We start from the raw sequence: 22,337 nt of genomic DNA, 5'->3' as shown, positions 1-22,337 counted from the left end.
TGGCTTTGAGGATGAAATGGACCAGCACCAGGCAAGTGTTTGGTTAATGTCAGGACTCCCATTGTGGAATACAGAGTCAATAAAACCTAAAGGCTTAGTGGTGGTTTGGATTGAGGGAAATTGTTAAGAAGTAATATGCTTTTAAGTATGTTTTACTGCAGAAAAAATAGGAACAAGCAAAATTATCTGTTGCACAGGGAAAGTTAAGAAAAAAGATGTTATATGCTGTGTTCACGAGACCCACTTATAATGAACAAAGACTCAGAAAATGAAAGCAAAAGGTTAAGAAACCTTTTAGCCACGTGAGCCATCAAACATTTTGAGTCAAAAAGCACTATTAGTAATAAATGTCATCACAAATGAAGAAGGAATAACCAGGATGATGAAACAGTTCTAAACTCAGGTGCACCTAACAACATAATCCCAAAAGAAATAAAACTAAAGTTAACAGGAGGACAAGAAGAAATTGACACATTTCAGAAGAACCGTGAGTGACATTTTACTGCATCTCTCATTAATTAATTGACAGCATTAAAGCTTTGGAAAAATTGAACATGACCACTCACAAGCTTGCACTCAGCGACTGAAATGGAACCTAATGATGTGAGAATATAGGTTTTTGCCAGGCACATGTAGATTATGTACAGATGTCCGAGGTGTGGCTGTTGAAAATGGTACCCATCAACCACGTGGCTAGTGAGCACCTGAACTGTGGATAGTCTGAATTGAACTGTGCTGTAAAGGTAAAAATACATCAGAGTAGAATACTTAGAGACCCACAAGTGAGTCTCAGCAGATAGCAAAGTCACTCTACTCTACTCCCCAGGATAAGGAACATTGACCAAGAAGCTTAATATGTGTACTTCTGATCTAATAAATGAATTTTTCCCATTAGCCTCTATTTTATGATGTAGGAGGGCTTCCCTTGTGGTTCAGCTGGTGAAGAAGCCACCTACAACTCCGGAGACCTGGGTTTCATTCCTGGGTTGGGAAGATCCCCAGGACAAGGGAACAGCTACCCACTCCCGTATTCTGGCCTGGAGAATTCCATAGACTGTATAGTCTATGGGGTTGCAAAGAGTCAGACACAGCTGAGCAACTTTCACTTTGTGATTTAGGAAATGGCTAAAACAGCTATTCATAAATCTTGAAACTAAGACATAAGAAGTCTGAGTTGTTTGTGTACGCGTGGGTATCAATTCAGTCGCTCAGTTGTGTCCGACTCTGACCCCATGAACCACAGCACGCCAGGCCTCCCTGTCCATCACCAACTCCCAAAGTCCACCCAAACCCATATCCATTGAGTCGGTGATGCCATCCAACCATCTCATCCTCTGTCGTCCTTTTCCCTCCTGCCCTCAATCTTTCCCAGCATCAGGGTCTTTTCCAGTGAGTCAGCTCTTTGCATCAGGTGGCCAAAGTATTGGAGTTTCAGCTTCACCATCAGTCCTTCCAATGAATGTGCAGGACTGATTTCCTTTAGAATGGACTGGTTGGATCTCCCTGCAGTCCAAGGGACTCGTAAGAGTCTCCTCCAACACCACACTTCAAAAGCATCAGTTCTTCGGCGCTCAGCTTTATAGTCCAACTCTCACATCCATATATGACCACTGGAAAAACCATAGCCTTGACTAGACGGACCTTTGTTGACAAAGTAATGTTTCTGCTTTTCAATATGCTGTCTAAGTTGGTCATAACTTTCCTTCCAAGGAGTAAGCATCTTTTAATTTCATGGCTGCAATCACCATCTGCAGTGATTTTGGAGCCCAGAAAAATAAAGTCAACCACTGTTTCCACAGTTTCCCCATCTGTTTGCCATGAAGTGATGGGGTTGGATGCCATGATCTTAGTTTTCTGAATGTTGAGCTTTAAGCCAACTTTTTCCACTCTCCTCTTTCACTTTCATCAAAAGACCCTTTAGGTATATTCATATATTAGTCATCTTAAAACACTTGTTTGGGAGACTCCCAAATCATTTTGAAAAGCTTTGTACCACTACCTCACTCATTTTAAGTCAACACCTGAAATGTTTCAACATGAAGACGTTTATGTTGTTATTCACTGGTGGAAACCGTTTATCTTATAAGGTGACATGAGGGTAGGCTGTTCATGGGATAATTGTTTCATTACATGACTCAGATAGGTTTTAATTATCTTAATGAAGAATGTGTACCGATTCTAACCAGTTACCTGGATATTATATTCAGTGTAACTTGAGAATTTTGTCCTTGGAAACATTCCAGTTAATTTAATTAGCTTCACTAAATTGAAATGCTTTTGGTTCTGAAAACAGAACATCCCAACATGAGCCAAGCTTCGCCTTCACCGAGATGAATAGAACACCTCACTGTCCAGGGAGTTTTGTGTACACACCGCACTTGGAAGACCTCTGCCTTGTTAGATAGAACAGCTTCTGTGTCCTCAAAGACATTTCTTACCTCCTTGGAAGTCAGGAAGTTTAGGGATGGCCTTAGAACAAAAAGCAGTCTGATTTTGGGCATGGACTTCTGAGCCTAACAAATGTAGCCAGAAAGATATTCTCCTGGGAATTTCCTGGAGGTCCAGTGGGTAGGTCTCTGAACTTCCACTGCAGGGGTTGAATCAACCCCTGGGTGGGGAACTAATACCCCACATATATAATTTGTTCCTGATTTTTAAAAAAAATGGGGTTTCATCCTTAAGATACACTAATATTTCTAATGTGAGATTTTCTTTGGAAAGGGGAGTTTCTCAATAGTCTGCTTTCCACACATTCCCTCTTGGCTAATGAAAATACAGCATTATTATTAGAGCAAGCTGTACTATGTCACTCGTGAAACATGGGTATATACTCCTAATTTGAAGCATGTAACATGGATGAGCATTGCTGCTAGTTTAAGACATCAGAATTTTTTCATGACTTTGAGAGTCATGACTTTGAGTTATGCTTACATGACTTTGAGAAAACATAAAATTGACTTTTTCATCAGCAATGAAATGGAGGTGCACTTTTTCTTCTTTTAGATGAAACAACAGAAATTTATTTCTTCATAATGCTGGAGGCCAGAAGTCCAACGTCAAAGTTTGATATCTGCAGAAGTAACAATAATACACCTTTATGCTTCCATGCTTATAGTCACGATGATACTGCCAAATTCTTTTTTAAAATTGTTTATAGTTAAACTGTGGCCTTCACAGGCCCCAAATACCGGAGAAGGCAATGGCAAGCCACTCCAGTACTCTTGCCTGGAAAATCCCATGGACAGAGGAGCCTGGTAGGCTGCAGTCCATGGGGTCGTGAAGAGTCGGACACGACTAAGCGACTTCACTTTCACTTTGTGCTTTCATGCACTGGAGAAGGAAATGGCAACCCACTCCAGTGTTCTTGCCTGGAGAATCCCAGGGACGGGGGAGCCTGATGGGCTACGATGGGGTCGCACAGAGTCAGACACAACTGAAGCGACTTAGCAGCAGCAGCCCCAAATACAGTAGTAGTATGTGGCGCTAAATCACAAATGCTGTGGGTACAATAGAGATTAATTGTAAAATAGGTGTAAGAAAACAATAGCTTGAGATCTACAAAACTCTAAGCCTCTAAAATACATGCCTCCCATGTATCCTGTGGAATCCGAAGGGTCATTTTTATCGGATTTTCTGAGAGACAAATTACTTGAATAGCAGTTGCCTTTCCTGTCCCAGCACGAGGAGGATGGGAATGTGAGTCTGGACATCCGAACTCTGTAACCAGTGTGATGTGTAATCGATATGATGTGTAACTAACACACTTGCTCTATTGGTGGCTCCCCAGAAACCACCTGATGCATCCGACTCCTGCATGAAGTATGCTCCTCTGAGAGGACGCACCTCACCTGAGACTCCACTCCTCCAACCTCACCAACTCCTTGCCTTAGAACCGGAAATATCACCATCGAGGCTTTGTTGGCACCTCCTGTTCACAGAACAGCTGGACACAGGCCCCCAAGACATGACTCAGGTGTGGTCCACACCTGCAGCATTCCCATCTGGGAGACAGCGATTATGACGAGCCCTACTGTTTCATCCCGGCAAACACATCCGTAAATTGCTGCTGGGCCAACTCGACCAGGGCATTGCAAAGGCTGGTCTTGGTCCCCGAAGGACAGCACCAAATCCAGCTGAAGTTCCTGCAATGTTCTTGCCTACTGATGGAGAAGGGCATGGCAACCCACTCCAGTGTTCTTACCTGCAGAATCCCGTGGACAGAGGAGCCTGGCCGGCTGCAGTCCATGGGGTCCCAAAGAGTCAGACACGACTGAGTGACTAACATGCTTCTTCTTGACTGTTGAATCTCTTCTGTGTGTGAATGGGATGTATTTCCCCCATATCTATGGGGTCTTAGTTCTCATTTTACTTTAAAGAGGGGTGTCTAAATCTAGCTGTGCCACTCCGACCCTGGGTGGTATTCTCTGAAATAGTGCTCCTTTACTTACTTATTTTTGGCTTTGCTGAGTCTTCGTTGCTGCAAGTGGGCTTTTCTCTGGTTGCGGTGAGCGGGTGCTGCTCTCTAGTTGTGATGCTGGGGCTTCTTATTGCAGCGGCTTCTCTTGTGGAGCACAGGCTTCAGTAGTTGTGGTGCATGGGCTTTCATTGCTCTGCAGCATGTGGGATCTCCCCAGAGCAGGGATCAGACCTGTTTCCCTCCCTGCATTGGCAGGAGGATTCTTGCCCACTGCACCACCAGGGAAGTCCACAATGCTCCTTTAAAAGCTGGTTTTCCAGCTGAAAGGCTGCGAGAAATTCCATCTTATGCCTGGCCCACTTTGCTACAGAAATTGGATTCTTGTTTCCTTAATGCTCCAAAGTTGAAGGATTTTCTATCCCCGATCACATTCTGTCTTGCCCCGCCTTTGAGATTCGGCCTGGAGCGTGTCTGTACTGAGATCATTTTCTGGCTCATATAAAAATATACTCACCTGTTTAGTGACCAGGACAATGGGCGATGCTGGGGCCCAGACATGAGTCATGCCCAGGGCCACCCTCCCAGGGCTCCCAGGCTGGCGAGGGGAAGAGAGTGGATTTGGATCAGTCTGGTCTACTGACCAGAGCTGTGGCAGCAGAGATGCCAGGGACCAGGAGAGTGGACAGGAGTGAGGGACCCAGAGAACAGTACCTGGATGCAGAGCACATGAAGGATGAGCAAAAGTTTACCAGCTGGAGAATCGCATCTGATTGACTCGCTTCCTGGGGCCTCCTGTGTGCAGAAATGCCGAGCACCTAGAACTGAGTCAGACCTGAACCCTGCTGTTAGCAAGGCCCTCATCTGATGGGGGCGGCTGACACGGACAGTCACAATCCATGATGATCAGATGATAGATGAGGGAGATAACAGGGGCTACAGAAGCCATGAGGGGCTACTTGGTGCTTGTGGTGGCAGAGGGGAGAGGCCTCACCCAGAATGAGCAAGAGTGGAGTATGTCCCTTCCTTTCAGGATGCTGGAGATGTGAAAGAACCTGGCCCTGTCCTGGGAAAATACTGAGTCCAGTCCAACCCCTTGATTTATGCACACTGTGGGTCCTCAGACAACAAACCATAAGCCACTTTTTACAGACAAGGACATCGAGCCCAAGAGAGGTTAGTCACCAGGGGAGCACCCAGCCAGCGTCGTGTGCCCAGAAGGTAGGAGTGATGAGGCTGGAGATGTGTGCCCGGCAGGTCCTCAGAGCAAGTGGCCTGGCCTTGAGTGGCCTCGGCAAGTCTCTCTCTCGGTCTCCCTCTGTGCAGTGTGCAGAGCCAGGTGGGGAAAAATGGGAGCAGGAGACGGGGATGGAGCCCCCCGGGGCTGATGTGAAGGGTTTACAAGACGGGAGGAATGACCTTTTGTTTTCCTCCCCAGAATGGTACAGCAGAGGGGGATGCTGCTGTTATTTCTGGGGGTGCAGTTGCTGCTGGTGGGGGCATTCCTCTACCAGAACCACCACGGCTGCAGCCTCACCTTCTTCCTGCATTTTAACCAGTGACATCTGCAAAACCCCTATTTCCAAACAAGATCATGTACTGAAGTTTCAGGTGGTTGTGAATTTGTGGGGGGACATGATTTAACCCAGTACACCTGGGTAGCGGGGGTTTCTGGGCTAGGTCCCTGCCGGGCGTGGCCCCACGTGGCAGGAGTGGTGCCCTACTGTGGGCAGGCCCAGCACCTGCTCTCCCACCAGCGCCCCTTCCTCCCATGCCAGCGACTGCACTGTGCCGTCTACGTGGTGAGCCAGGTGCAGCAGGAATGAGGAGGCACAGGAGCAAGAGGGCAGAGGGGTCTGAGCCTGGCCTCGGAGAGTCGGGGCTGGAGACTTCAGTGTCTGAGCTGAGAGTCTTTGCGCCAGAGAGTATCCAGGGGGCAGGATTGATGCATCAAGAAGAACTTGAACTGGGGGAGACCAGAACCAAGGGCTATATGTTTGGTCTAGACTGGCTTAGGCTGGGATCCACTTGAGTAGCTGACTAAGGGAAGGGCTCATCCCACTGAGTCTGGGTCTCTGAGACCAAGGCTTGTTGGATTAGGCAGCAACCCAAGGGGTAAAGTAAAGTGCTGGGTCTGAGGTCTGTGAGATGCCTGTTTGAATCTTGGCCTTGGCCATTACTACTTGCGTGGTCTGAGGTTGGGACCAGTCTTCATCTCTCCATCCATTCATTTAATGCACTGTTCCTCAGTATGATTATGTATAGATTTGGGGAATCTGCGCTCTCTGCTACTGTTTTCTCATGAGTCAAAGGTTCATTGACATAATGAGTGTAAAGCAATGAGGCCTGTGCCTGGCACATAGTAGGTGCTTAATAAATGACAGTGATGATGATGGTGGTGGTGATGGTTTTGATGGTGGTGATGGTCATTATGATGATGTTGGTAATAATGATGATGGAGGTTTGGTGACTGCTAATGATGTTGAAGATAATGAAGATAGTGATAGTGATAATGGTGGTGATACCAATGATGAATATCATGGTATTGATAAGTGATGATGGTTATGGTTAAGATGGTGATGAAGAAGATGATGATAGAGGAGGACAAGGAGGAGAGGCAGATATTATCCTGAGCATCAGAACTAGTCTTTGTCTGGCAGGAGCAGAAAGAGAAACACAGGTGGTCCCCAGTCTCCTTACCTCTACCTCCCTCAGATGACCCCTTGAAGGTGATGATCTTTGAGAACCTTGAAAATGGCCAAGAAGGGAGAGCTGAGAAACTGAAGATGCTGAGTCTGCCGAGGATGGGGGTGGGGATTCAAGGAAAGTTTCCTAGAGGAGGTAACCTTTGAACTGAGCCTTCATGGACAAGTCTGGGAATAAGATAGGGTTCTAGGCAGGAGATTGGCACTTGGAAAGGTGAGAGAGGATGGGCCTGGCAAGTAGCAGGGACACCACTACCTGTGGGGAGTATCTCTGTCCACCCCAGGTGAACACCACCACCTTCAACCTGGGCAAGCTGTGCAATGTGGGGTTCTGGGAGGCCATGCAGGAGGAGGACTGGGACTGTGTCTTTTTCCATGATGTGAACCTGCTCCCGGAGGATGACCACAACCTCTACATCTGCGACATCTTCCCTGCCCCTGTTCCATGGCCATCGACGAGTTAAACTACAAGTAGGTGGGGGGAGTGGACCTCCTGTGGGGGGACTCTTGGCCAGGCCCTGCCCGTCTGTACAGTCCAGGCCCTGATCCCTGGGGCCGATGATGGGGAGGATGAAGAGGCCTGGGGAAAGGCCTTGTAGATGAGGAAAACCTTCCTCCTGGATGTGGGTATCAAATGAGAGTGGGGTTATCAGTGGGGGAGTCAGGATGCATTTAATAAAGTGGTAGGCAGAGAAGTTGTAACAGAGGTTAGAGGAGAACTTATAACAGGAGGGACCATTGATGGGGTCCCAAGATGACTCAGGGAGGGGATTTCCCAGGGTTATGTGAGGGGTCATCTCAAGGGGCAGGGCTGCCCCAGGATCAAGCACGGGGACATCCTAGGGGTCGGGGAGAGGTTACCAAGGGAGAGAGTGGGGAACGGCTAACCCAGAAATAAACCTTGTGCTCCTGGCCAGCAAAGGGCCAGGGCCGGTTGCCTGAAATGCCCTATGCTTCCAACTCTCCCTGCCTCTGCAGGCTGCCCTACCAAGGCTACCGTGGAGGGGTGTTTGCCCTGTGCCCCATTCACTACCTGAGGATCAGTGGCTTCCCCAGCGCCAACTGGGGCTGGGAGCAGGAGGACAGTGACGTCACTGCCAGGTAGGGGGCGCTGCTGTGGGGAGCCTCGCTCAGGGGCGGCAGGCCCCTCCATGGTGCGGGGGCCACGGGGTGCCCGACACAGAGTGGGAATGTGAGCTATGTTGGATTGCGGGAGACACAAGCCACTCTGGCCTGAGGGGCCGGGTGTGGATGGCAACCCTGTCAAAGGAGACAGGCATCTAGCCTCATGCCCTCTCCCTATAAGGCTGCAGCTCGGCAGGATGCTCCTCTTACGGCTTCATCTGCTCTTTGGCCACTACCACATGCTGGAGGAGGGGCAGGACCCCAGCTGCAAGCAGAGCTCCCAGAGGAGAGTCGGGGTGTGGGGTGGGGGTGGCCCGTCCTGGGCCTGTTCCCAAGTCCTCAGCTTGCATGGCTGTCCACTCAGTCCCTCCAATCCTGGCCTTCTGGCCCAGATCCGCTGGAAGTGGTGGCATGATGCCGCAAACTCACTGGGATACAGGCTGCTCTCCAAGGAGCTGCGGCCCCTCTATACCAACCTCACCATGGACATTGGCCCCTTACTCCCAGGAGCCCCCAGGCTGAGGGGTATCTGGAGCCCGGAGAGAATCCCTGAGACCAGGGCTGCAGGGAGGCCCCTCAACCATCCCACCTAGTTTCTTGTTAAAGGAGACTATTTTCTGGCTTCTCTCTGCCATCCCTAACCCCCATCCTTTCATTGCCATTCATTTGGTCACACAGGGCCTCACTCAAATTGACCACCTCTGGTTCTTTCCATATAGTTAAAGTGCTTAATGCTTATTCACCTGTTTATTTCTCACAAGGACTTGTGGGGTAGCACTACTGTCATCTTCCTTTTGAAAACCGGGAGCAGATAAATATCTTGCTTGATTGATAGGGAATCAAGTACAGGAACCCAAGGGCTTCCCAGGTGGCTTAGTGGTAAAGAATCCACCTGCCAGAATGTAAATTGATACAACCACTATGGAAGACAGTATGGCGATTCCTTAAAAAAAATACAAAAAACTAGGAATGAACTACCACATGACCCAACAATGCCACTACTGGGCATATATGCCGAGAATACCATAATTGAAAAAGATACATGTATCCTAATGTTCATTGCAACACTGTTTACAATAGTTAGGACATGGGAGCAACCTAGATGTCTATCAACAGATGAATGGATAAAAAAAGCTGTGGTTCATATATACAGTGGAACATTGTTCATCCATAAAAAGGAATGCATTTGAGTCAGTTCTAATGAGGTGGGTGAACCTAGAGCCTATTACACAGAGTGAAGTAAGAAAGAGAAAAACAAATTTCGTACATTACTGCATATGTATGAAATCTAGAAAGATGGTACTGATGAACCCACTTGCAGGGCAGCAATGAAGATGCAGACATAAACAGACTTGTGGGCACAGTGGGGGCAGGAGTGGGTGGAACAAATGGAGAGGAACATGGAGAGAGAGCATGGAAACATATTAATTGCCATGTGTAAAATAGATAGCCAGTGGGAATTTGCTCTATGACTCCGGGAGCTCAAACCGGTACTCTGTGACAACCTAGAGCAGTGGGAGGGGGTGAGAGGTGGGAGGGAGATTCAAGAGGGAATGGACATGAGTATACCTATAGCCGATTCATGTTGATGTATGGCAGAAACCAACACAATATCGCAAAGCAATTCCCCTTAAATTATAAGTAAATTAAAAAAGAATCCACCTACCAATGCAGGAGATACAGGAGATGCAGGTTTGAGCCCTGGGTCAGGAGGATCCCCTGGAGGAGGAAATGGCAACCCACTCCAGTGTTCTTGCTTGAGAAATCCCATGGACACAGGAGCTTGATGGGCTACAGTCCATGGGGTTGCAAAGAGGCAGACATGACTGAGCAGGCACTGATGCACAGGAACCTGGATCCTGGGCCTGTCTACTTACAAATTATGCTGTTCTACTTCTTTCTTATAGCAGAAAAAAAAAAAGGATGGGGGGAGTGGGAAAGAATAACAAAATATATGGAGACTTCCCTGGCAGTCCAGCAGTTAAGACTCTGAGTTCCCAATGCAGAGGATACAGGTTTGATCCCTAGTCAGGGAACTAAGGTCCTGGGTGTGGCCACACAAAAAAATGAGAGTAGTTGAATAAATTACAGCATGTCCTCATACTGATAGAATACTGATGCAGTCACTGAACAGCTGTGTTGTAGACTGAAAAGAACAAGTGCACGAGGTATGTGATATGATTCAATATTTACAAAACAAAGAGAGAAGAGTACCTATACAGGTGTACGCTTAGGAATGTATGGGAATAACAAGTGTTGGCAGACCTCTCTCTGAGCCGGAAGGTAAATACTTTCAGTTTGCAAGCCATATGGCCTTTGCCACAACTACTCAGCTCTGCCACTGGACCACAAAAGCAGCCACAGACATCACACAAACAAATGAACATGGCTGTCTTCCAATAAAACTTTATTTAAAAAACGTGTGGCCAACCAGATGTGGCTGATGGCCAGTTTGCTGACTCCTGACAGATGATTAGGAGCCTGTATAAACATATAAAAGACTTCATACTAAAAGACTCACCATAGATGGTGGAGGTGGAAAGGGGAGAGTAGAGCTGAGCTAATCATTAAAGAAGACAAAAACTACACTATGAATATCAGAATCACATTTATGCATTTACGAAAAAAAGTACATTCATCTGTGTACACAAAGAAATTAATAATTATTGACCGAGCAACCTCAGGATGTAAATTCAATAGGGAGTAAATGTTTAAACAATTGTTAGGTTCTTTTTAAAAATATATAATCAACACCTCTGGTTACACAGTGAATTCTGTAGCAGAAACTGCAGAATTGAGTATGTGTGTGTGTGTATGTATATGCTGACCTGCATATACAAATATACATACATACGCAAGTATACAGATACACACACATATACATAATATTGCCAAGTCATCATTTAGTTTGCTGGCAGCCTAAAAATAATGATATTCCACATTAAACAGGGTTATCATTAATATAAATTCCCACAAATTTTCCTGTAAATAATCTGGTAACAATCTGTCTTACTCTATAGAAACTCTTTTCTCAAAGTATTAGTCAGGGTTTTGTCCTCAAATGAATTTTATAACTGTTAATGAAGCTAGTACAAATATAGACATTTCCACTCATTCTTAAAAGTTCTTTCCTGAGTAATTTCCTTCACGTAAAATATGTGTAACTTGGAGACATGCAGTGCATCCCTAGAGCTTTTCTGAAGCAAGAATTCTATAATATATGATTATATCTGCCTCATGTTTTTCCTTCTTCAAGAAATTCAGTTAGTTTCACTGATGTTTATGATGTTTATGCATACTAGGAATTGACTTCTGGGTAAAGCCTTGCACAGATTAACTGCTTTTGTAAGATTTATCTCTGGTGTGAGTTGTCTGGTGTTTATTAAAATTTGATCTGTTGTTGAAGCTCTTCCCACACTTGGAACACACATAAGGTCTCTCTCCTGTGTGAATTCGTTGATGCACTTTGAGTTGTGGTTTCCTACTGAAGGATTTCCCGCAGTCACAGCATTCATAAAGTTTCTCTCCAATATGCGTTCTCTGATGTGTAATTAACTCTGATTTCTCAACGAAGGTGTTCCCACACTTGTAACAGGCAAAGGTTCTCTCTCTATTGTGAGTCATCTGATGTTTATGGAAATTTGACCTACCATTGAAAGCCTTCCCACATGCAGTGCATACGTAGGGTTTCTCTCCCGTGTGGATCCGCTGATGCTCTCTGAACTGTGACTTGGAAGTAAAGGCCTTCCCACAGTCACTGCATTTGTAAGGCTTCTCTCCGGTGTGAATTCGCTGATGCATGCTGAGGATTGATTTCTGGTTGAAGGCCTTCCCGCATTCACTGCACACGTGGTGTCTTTCTCCAGTGTGAATTTTCTGGTGTATGTTGAGGTGTGACTTTTGGGTGAAGGTCTTCCCACAGTCGCTGCATTCATAAGGTTTCTCCCCAGTGTGGATTCGGTTATGTATATCAAGTTGTGACTTGGAAATGAAGGATTTCCCACAGCTGTGACACTGATAAGGCTTCTCTCCAGTGTGACTTCTCTGATGTACAATCAGGTGTGCCTTCTGGATAAAGGCCTGGCCACATTCAATACACACATAAGACTTCTCCCCTGAATGGATTCTCTGGTGCAAGCTGAGTGTTGACTTCTGGGTGAAGGCCTTCCCACATTCACTGCATACATACTGTCGCTCACCAGTGTGGATTTTCTGATGTATACTGAGAGTTGAATTCTGAGAGAAGCCTTTCCCACATTCACTGCATTCATAGAGTTTTTCTCTCGTATGGGTTCTCTGATGTCTGAAGAGAGATAACATCTGGAAGAAAGTTTTTCCACATTCATGGCATTTATGGGGCTTCTTTCTAGTATGAGTTTTCTGGTGTGTAACCAATTCTGGCCTCTGAATGAAGACTTTTCCACATTCCTTACATATATACGGTATGTTACCTATATGATCTGTCACACAGACCCCAAGTTTTGGTTGTGAGGTGAAGGCTTTCCCGCATTCACTACATTCCTGGAGGTTTTCTACACTATGGAATCTCTGTTGCTCAAGGAGGTGTGACTTGTGGGTGAAGTCCCTCCCACATTCAGTACACGTATCTGGTTTATCCTGAGTATGAACTTGATGTTGTGTGAGTAACTGTTTCTGGCTGAAGACTTTTGTACATGTATTACTTTCACGGAAGTTCTCTGCTGTGTGAGTATTCTTGAAGCTGGCACTGGAAGAGCTATGGGTGACTGACTGACCAGATCCAACCATATCATCAAGGTGTTTTGTGGTACTGCTTTGATTTTGATGAGTTGCTTCTAGGTTAGGCCTCAACCTTTTTGCAAATGAGCAACGTTTATGAGGTTCCTTTTGTGAAGAAGCAAGGTGGGGCCTTGCCTGGATGACTTTTCCAGGGTCCTTGTAGTCACAGTCCCTCTCTGTGTTCAGTGTTTTCTTACTGAAGAAAACTCCCTGATGTGAAGGTTTATTTTGATTTTTCGGATCTCCCTCTGTTGGGTCAGCTTGTTCCCACAGTTCTTCTAAAATGGAACACCATGAACCATCTCTTGTGACTCCACCCATCATCTCGTTGTGAAATGAAGCTTCTTCAGAAATCTCCCGTTGTGGGATTTCAAGCCCAAACTCCCCTTCTAGAAAGAGAACAAGATGAAATAGATACAGTGAACAATTAGCAAAGGACAGAAGAGAAGTCACATGGAGCTGACTGAGATTGTGCATGGGGAAACTGCTGAGTCATATACCAGTGGTAGTGCTGAAGGCGATCATGAGAGAAAACAGTCACACAGCCCTCACTATGTGTCAAGCACACGTCTGTATAGCACTTAGCATTTGCTCGGCAGTGTTCTATGTGATGCACACATCAGCTCATTCAACCCTCACAACAATCCCAGGAGGTAACTGCGTATTATCCTGGCTTTCTACATGAAGCAAAGGAAATAGAATGGTTAAATAATTAGCCAAAATCACTTTGCTCAGCCACAGGGAAAGTTAAGATTTTAACAAAGGCAACCCAACTCCACTCATGCAGGTGATCTAGATACCCAGACCTAGTAGACTGACTACAGGATAAAAGAGACAAGAGTGTCATAGGGCAGCATCTCTGCATAGCCGCAGCCTGAAGGAGGGGTTCAGAGTGCAGAGCTCTCTCGACTTACAGTGGGGTTATGTCCTGATAAGTCCATCGTAAGTTTAAAATATCATAAATCAGAAGTGAACTGAATACACCTAAACTACTGAAGAAAGCTTAACCCAGCCTACTTTAAATGTGCTTAGAAGACTTATGTTACCCTAAGGTTCAGCAAAAGTATCTAACAAAAGACCTATTTTATAATAAAGTGTTGAATATTTCATGAGATTTATCCAATACTGTACTGAAGGTGAAAAATAGAGTGGGTATCTGGGTACAGAAGGGTAGTAAGTGTATTGGTTGTTTCCCTTTATGATCATATGGCTGACTGGGAGCCTGGCATCACGAGAGTACAGTACTGTGTATCACTAGCCTGGGAAAAGATCAAAATTTACAATTCAAAGTATAGTTTGTACTAAATGTGTATGACTTTCACAACACTGTAAAGTTGAAAAATCATAAATTGAACCATCACAAGTCAGGGACCATCTGTGTAAGTTTTTTTAAAGATCTACATTGTGATTAATCTCCCACCTTCCTCCTACTCATTGGAAACAATACCAAAATCATCCAGCCCTAGATATCCTCTGATAGACTATTAAAGCATCAATCCTGACATGGCCAAGCAGTGAAAGAATACCTATACTCAAACTCACAATTTCCCTGAACTTAGCAGTGTACATATCCCAAGAAGGATAAACTGGAAGACTGGACAAGCATGCTGTCCCCTAGAATCTGTTTCACCCTCTTCCACAGAGGTTAACTGTGGCCAGGCACATGGCAGCCAAGCCACGTAATGACTCACAATTTCCTTTGCAGTGATATGTGACGGTGAGACTGTTCTTGCTAACAGAATGGGCATACAACATTATGCACCGCTTCTAGCCAGAGTAATACATCACAGCTTCTCAGTACCCTCCACCCCTTTTCTGCCAGTAGAACCTGGCTTTGGTTGCAATGCACTCAATCCTGAAGATTAACAGCATCATAACAGATGGTACTACAATGACAAGAGAAAAACTTCAACACCTGAATGAATACAAAACGTAAGGCTTCCTGCTGACCTGACTTTTATAAGTGGTTTATAGGGGGAAAATTATTCTGGAAATTATTATACTGGATCTTGGTCTCTTTGTTATAACTTTCAGCTTAATGCTACTCACTATACCATTTTTTGGTTAAGAACAGGAGCTACTGATCATCTAGTTTACTTACATAAGACACAACAGAGTCTTTAAAAAAAGGTGGCTGAATTTTACTATTCCTTTATCCTATCAGAGATTTAAACACTGAGTATGGTTAAGACCATCACATCTTGTTTTCTTTTCTCTTTCAATCACTTGGATAAACTATCCCAGACCCTTGTCCTGTTCCCAAACCTCAGTCATCTATCACTTTTTTTAAAAAATGAGAATGCTCTTTATTTTTACTATTTTTAGTAATAATTTAGTAATAATTTTATTTCTTATCTTACTATTTTTACTATTTATATATATAGCATTAAAATCTCAGAAAAAGAAATCAATCTTTGGGGTAATTTATCAACGTCATCTTGACCGAACTCATGATGACTGGGAATCCACAAATCCCATTAGGAACAAAATAACCCAAGCATGAGAAAATAGCTGGTTTATGGTGATACCCCTGGAATTAAGAAAAAGACTCAACTAAACTGCTTTTAAAAAGAAAATATAGTAGAATTTCTAAAATAACAAGCTAGAAGATTAAGATGGGAGAGCCAAGAAACAGAAGAATCTTTTGGACAAAACGTATAAGGCGAGAAGATTTTCTGATATGCAGAGTAGTAGTTTCCTGGTGTTTGGAAACTTCCTCTATTACAATTCCCTTCCCGGGACGGGTCTCCGTCCCTAGCTCTTTTGTCTCTTTTTATCTTTTATATTTTGTCCTACCTCCTTTCGAAGACAATGGGCTGCTTTTCTGGTTGCCTGATGTCCTCTGCTAGCGATCAGAAGTTGTTTTGTGGAGTTTGCTCAGTGTTCTAATGTTCTTTCGATGAATTTGTAGGGGAGAAAGTGGTCTCCCCGTCCTATTCCTCTGCCATCTTTGATATGCATAGTAGGAGTAGTAGTGTTAATCGCTCAGTCATGTCCGACTCTTTCTGACAGCATGGACTGTGGCCCGCCAGACTCCTCTGTCCATGGGCTTCTCCAGGCAAGAATACTGGAGTGGATTGCCATTCCCTTCTCCAGTCTGCTGTGCATAATGATTCCAATTTCTGATTTCCTCAAAGGAAATGAGACATCCCACAGGAACTGTCCACCATGAAACTAAATAAGAGAACACGGTTTAGGCATGGGGACTGGAGGCACTGATAAGGGATCATCAGGAAAAAAAATTTTAGGCTTAAGTGTTGAGAATAGAAGGGTCCTTCAAAGTAATTCCTCTATGAAGGGATGACCAGAGGGAAGTACAGGGGCCCAAGTTGGAGGCACCACAATTAGGGATAAAGAAGAAGGATTCAGTGCAGAAAAAAAATGAGTTCAGAAGACAAATAAAAAGGCCTTCAGGAAATTCCACAAGGGGATAAAATGAGACGACAAAAGCAACATACAGATGGAAAATCCAATCAGGTAACAGATATGATGAAATGCTCTATTTCTAGAAAAATGAAAACAGCTCTATCATAATATGGGCCATAAATAAGAAATTTGATAAATATTATGTATGTTGGCAAGCAAGATGTAAAAATGATTTACTTAGCCAGATTAAGTGTAGCCATAACCAGTGATCAGGCAATCCCCCTTGACTATTCACCTCTGAGAAATTCTTATGTTGGCCCCTACGGAACATTCCACTGGTAAAGAATTTGCCTACAATGTGAGAGACCTGGGTTTGATCCCTGGGTTGGGAAGATCCCATGGAGAAGGGAAAGGCTGCCCACTCCAGTATTCTGGCCTGGAGAATCCCATGGACTGTATAGACCATGGGGTGGCAAAGAGTTGGACATGACTGAGTGACTTTCAGTTTCTCATTTGGGGCTTCCCTGGTGGCTCAGAGGTTAAAGCGTCTGCCTGCAATACGGGAGACCCCGGTTCGATCCCTGGGTCGGGAAGATCCCCTGGAGAAGGAAATGGCAACCCACTCCAGTATTCTTGCCTGGAGAATCCCACGGACAGAAGAGCATGGTGGGCTACAGTCCACGGGGTTGCAGAGTCGGACATGACTGAGCGACTTCACTTCACGGAACATTTACAAAATAATGTATGGCAACATTAGCCTTAATGCCACGTTACAAAATAATATATGGCAGCACTTGTTTTAAGGAGTAGGAGATAACATGTGTCCACCATTGGGGGAATGGATAACTGTGGTAGGTTGAATAATGGTCCCTCATGGATCTACATGACTTGACAGTCACTCACCATGATACCTCTGACATGGGAGTTCAGTTTCTCTCACCCATGGCTCCTTTCCTTCTTCAATCCTAAAAATGATCTCTGGGTTGGGAATGTGATACCCTGTGAATAAGAAAGGATATTGCATTAGGATGTGGTATTGGACTTCAGAGAAGGGCATGGCAACCCACTCCAGTATTCTGCCTGGATTCCAGGGACAAAGGAGCCTGATGGGCTACAGTTCATGGGGTTGAAAACAGTCGGACACAACTGAAGTGACTTAGCACGCAGATGTACATTGGGCTTCAGAGGCCATTCAATGAAGCTTTGTTTCATTGACACATCTTTCATTAGGAACAAAGTAACATTCAATGATGCCCAAGAGGAATGAACAATTTGGGACAAGCCCAGGACAAACTGATTACATTCTTCAGATGTCCCACTACATGCCACAAGAAGGAAGGACATCTCATGGAGGCCCATCCAAGAGTCCCAGGTCAGGTGTGCTCACCCACGGAGAAAAAGTGGCTGTAGATCTCCAGCATCACATCCTGATACAGGTGTCTCTGTGAAGGGTCCAGTTGCTGCCACTCCTCCCTGCTGAAGTCCATGGTCACATCCTCAAAAGACACTAACCCCTATAACAACATACCCCAGCTCAATGAGAATTAGTCATCATTGGTGAACTTACATACAAGGGTGTGTTTTTAATGACTTCACCATGATATATATGGCTTCCCACTAACTACCTGTTTCATATTGTATGAAATCAGAATCAGGGCAAGAAAACAATATTTTTAATATTAAAATAAGAACAAAGCTAATAAGGATTAGGTTGGCCAAAAAGTCTGTGGTTTCTATACATTCCTGAACAAACTTTTTGGCCAACCCAATATCATGCATCTTAACACCTTAACTGTACATGAAGTGCTCTTAAAATTCAACCAACTCCAACACAAAATGAAATACATTTTCCTACAAGGCAGTGTTTGTCACTATTATGGGCTGAATTGTGCCCCCCCCCCCCCCCGCGCCCCTGCACTCATTCATATGCTGAAGTCCTAATCCCCAGAACCTCAAAATTTGCTTGTATTTGGAGATACACAGTATTTAAAGTGGTAACAGTTAAAATGAGGTCCTTAGAGTGGGTCAACTTTATTTTAAAAACACACGAAAGGTCATGAAATACAGAACAACTTAGAATTTCAGGAAGAGTATAACCACGAACCCTGCTTCCTCATTCCAAAATATCAAATATTGATATCTGCATTATTCCTAGGCACTTTTATCTTTTAAAAGAGGAAAAACCTCACAGTCCTTAAAAGCCAGTTCTTGCTCTAGTATCCTGTGACTGTAAATTCTGAGGACAGAGGAGAAACCAGCCAATCTCCAGTGAGGAGTCAGGTGGGGATCAGCTGAAACAATGCAAAGACCCAGCAGTGGATAGAGGATGAACATATGCATGAAGGATGCCTGTGCTGAGCAGGAAGGAGTCAGCATTTCCTGGCCTGTGGCTGCAGCTACCTTTTCTTCTTCCTTTTCCCCAGGGCCAACCCTCTTCTCCTACACATCCTCCTGCATCAGTCAGTTCAGCTTCCTCTACAAGACAGTGCCTGTGGATGAGGAAACGTTAGCTATCAGTGCTCTGCTCTCTGCAGGAGAATCCAGATTGGACGCAGGGAGTCCGGAGTCTGCTGCTTCCTGTGTCTGCCCTCAAGTTCCGGAGAACTGCCACTGGGGTGGGGATGGCTCCTGCTTACCTCACACGATCCATCCTGCTCCTCTGAACCCAAGAGCTGGGGCCTTTGGGGCAGATTTGCGTCAGCAAGCATGTCCCTTCTGGGCTTCAATTCTTGGTCTCTTTGGCTGACAACTCCACTCTTCCCAGGAGCCTGCAGCTGGGTGGGCATCAGAAGGCTCCAATCAGAGCTGCTGGGAAGAGTCAACCTGAGCTGTGTAGGGAGATCCTGCAGTCTCCGTGATGTGGCCTGACCCAGGGGCTCTGGAGGGACACCGGAAATCCTGGAAAGGCAGTAACCACATCGTTACTCATTTAATATCCACTCCATAGGAATTTCTGAGGGCCACTAGGTGAAAGTCACTGTGTTCACAACATGAGGGTAAACAAAACTCAGGAATCTATCTATTGGGGTAAAAAATAAGAAAAGATGAAGAGATTTGGACTAAAGTTCATGAAGATTTAATTGCAGCTGTGACACACCTTTTTAACTATGAAAAGAGAAAGATATTATTTTAGTGGCAGCTTCCAAAATGAAAAGGAAGGTATTTATCATAGGCATTGAGAAACTTCCATGAGATGAGGTTTGTCAAGTCCTCAGAACCTCAGAACCTGGCACATGATAAACAATAAAAAATAAAAATTATTTTATTTATTACTTGCTGAATAAAAATCAGCAAGTTGCTGAGTCAGGTATCAGATACCTTGAGTAATTCTCATACCACCCTGTCAGCTAAATATCATTATTATACTCATTTGAGGACTTCCCTGATAGCTCAGTTGGTAAAGAATCTGCCTGCAATGCAGGAGACCCTGGTTCGATTCCTGGGTTGGAAGTTCCCCTGGAGAAGGGAAAGGCTACCCACTCTAGTATTCTGGCCTAGAGAATTCCATGGACTATATAGTTCATGGGGTCTCAAAGAGTCAGACTGAGCAACTTTCACTTTCATACCCATTTCTTGGATGAGGAAAACTGAAGCTGACTGCTGTTACCTAGTTTGCCTTAAGGTCACTCAGTCTCCAAAGGGAAGCTGAGGGATTCTGAGGCGGCCCAGGCCTGCCTCACTTTAAACTGCACACAGTTGCCACTGTCCCGTGTGGTCTTCTATGTAGTCAGTTTCCAGAAACACCATTTACACTTCCTGTTGCCTTCAGAGAGTTTAGGCTTCAAGTAGCCCATGTCTGGAACTGAGGTTCTGGACATTTCAGTGCCCATCTATAATACAGACAGCTCAACCTTTTCTGACAAAACTCAAATTCAATGTATGGAACCCCACCTTCACTTGGAAAACCTGCAGACATGTACTAGGACTCCCAATCACCATTAGATAACCCCCAACATATGGTTCCAAATAATGCACCCCAGGAGGAAACTATCATTGATTTGCTCAACACCCAACCACAACCATGTCCACAGAAACCCAAGTTGAGACCAACACTGACCCACTCATTCATTTCCAAAGGACAACACTCACTGCCCAGAAAGCAAATCAGTGAGCTTCACAAACCTCCATCACTGGCCCACTAGGTCTCCCATCAGCGGGTTCTCAAATGCTGCCCTTGGCACCCCAAACACTTTACTGATTTCACAGATCCTCCCTCAATCACTGTCTCCCTTGAGTGTGTTACAATGTGACCCTCAAAGCTCCTGCCCCCAGTCAATCATTGCCTCCTACAGTCCCCCAAGCAGTGGATCACATCCCCAAATGGTTCCCAGTACCATACCAAAGCCCTCTTAAGACCCATGTTCATTATCAAACAAACAAATTTCATGGGCCGACAATATAAAATTTGATATTAAAGTAGACTTGGAATTTAAGTTACAAAACTACTTATATACATATAGAAATAACGCAAGAAAGAGCGAAAATCAACGAGCCAAGCATTAAATTAGAAAACCCCACTTACCCTATAGCTCCCATCACTAAGAACCCCACCACTCACTCCGCAGACCAGAAATCACTCATTCCACAGACCCCCAACACCCGCACCCCAATTCCCAACATCACTCACACCAATCGGATTCCCCCTCATCGACCCCTTAGATTCCCCACTGCTAATGTTCCAAATCACCTCAGCATCCCACAGGCGATTCACAGGTTAGAGTAGTTGACAACAGAAGCGAAATGGCCGCTCTGGGCCACTTCCGACTCGAATTCCTGTCAGGATTTGGGAAGCTGTGTTTGAACGTTGCTCATGCTCACTAACACCTTGGAAGCCGTTGTCTGCCAATAGTTATCATGGCGTATCAAGTCCGCCGGTCTATTCCGCGGTTCATTTTCCTTCAGGGACTGTATCGGGAGAACAACATGGCCGCGCCCATAGGGATTATATTAAGGAGGACGCCATTTTCAAAGACTCCGTTCCGTACAGCCAGGGAACGCACAGGGGCAATCTTCGTAGAAGTCTTGGTGTTGTTTCCCATTGGTGAGGGACCAATTAATACGTGTGTAGATATAGTTCTAGGAGAAAAATAGCATTGCATATTCTGAAAAATATCCTTTCTCTGTACTTTTCACACTGATTTAAAGCCCCATTCTCACTATCTGGCTGCTTCTTCCCTATCAAGACTGCCCAGAGAGGCAGAGATCTATTGGGAGCCCAAAGGTGCAGAACTTGGCAGAGAACTCCTAAAAGCTTCGTGATTTCCTTAGTAATGAGAGCCTTTAAAGAATCTTTCGTGACGTTAGTGAGATGATTTTTGAGAGGACTAAGGCATTTCTCATTTTACTGTTCTTGACTTCATTGTGCCTCACAGATATTGCACCTTCCACCCTGCCATTTTTTTAAAGAGATGGGAATACCAGACCACCTGACCTGCCTCCTAAGAAATCTGTATGCAGATCAGGAAGCAACAGTTAGAACTGGACATGGAACAACAGACTGGTTCCAAATAGGAAAAGGAGTATGTCAAGGCTGTATATTGTCACCCTACTTATTTAACTTATATGCAGAGTACATCATGAGAACCTCTGGGCTGGAGGAAGCACAAGCTGGAATCAAGATTGCCGGGAGAAATATCAATAACCTCAGATATGCAAATGACACAACCTTTATGGCAGAAAGTGAAGAACTAAAGAGCCTCTTGATGAAAGTGAAAGAGGAGAGTGGAAAAGTTGGCTTAAAGCTTAACATTCAGAAAACTAAGATCATGGCATCCAGTCCCATCACTTCATGGCAAATAGAGGGGGAAACAGTGGCTGACTTTATTTTTCTGGGCTCCAAAATCACTGCAGATGGTGATTGCAGCCATGAAATTAAAAGATGCTTACTCCTTGGAAGGAAAGTTATGACCAATCTAGACAGCATATTGAAAAGCAGAGACATTACTTTGCCAACAAAGGTCCATCTAGTC

The 22,337-nt window shown here is 44.9% G+C and overlaps 1 protein-coding gene across 1 annotated transcript; it reads right to left on the bottom strand.

The window, feature by feature from the left end:
* Window positions 1-10,643: 10,643 nt before the first annotated feature.
* Window positions 10,644-21,130, bottom strand: ZNF175 (zinc finger protein 175). The gene is made up of 5 exons (XM_065926556.1): window positions 21,056-21,130; window positions 19,005-19,266; window positions 17,756-17,882; window positions 17,272-17,367; window positions 10,644-13,391 (listed from the first exon to the last, which is right to left on the bottom strand). Exons 1-5 carry the CDS (start codon window positions 21,061-21,063, stop codon window positions 11,578-11,580), a joined length of 2,307 nt encoding a protein of 768 aa, XP_065782628.1. The 5' UTR covers window positions 21,064-21,130; the 3' UTR covers window positions 10,644-11,577.
* Between the last annotated feature and the right edge of the window lie 1,207 nt (window positions 21,131-22,337).

Source organism: Muntiacus reevesi, chromosome 2, assembly GCF_963930625.1.
Source record: "Muntiacus reevesi chromosome 2, mMunRee1.1, whole genome shotgun sequence".
Lineage (NCBI taxonomy): Eukaryota > Metazoa > Chordata > Mammalia > Artiodactyla > Cervidae > Muntiacus > Muntiacus reevesi.
The sequence above is the reverse complement of the archived record's forward strand: the minus strand, read 5'-3'. Positions and strand labels throughout refer to the sequence as shown.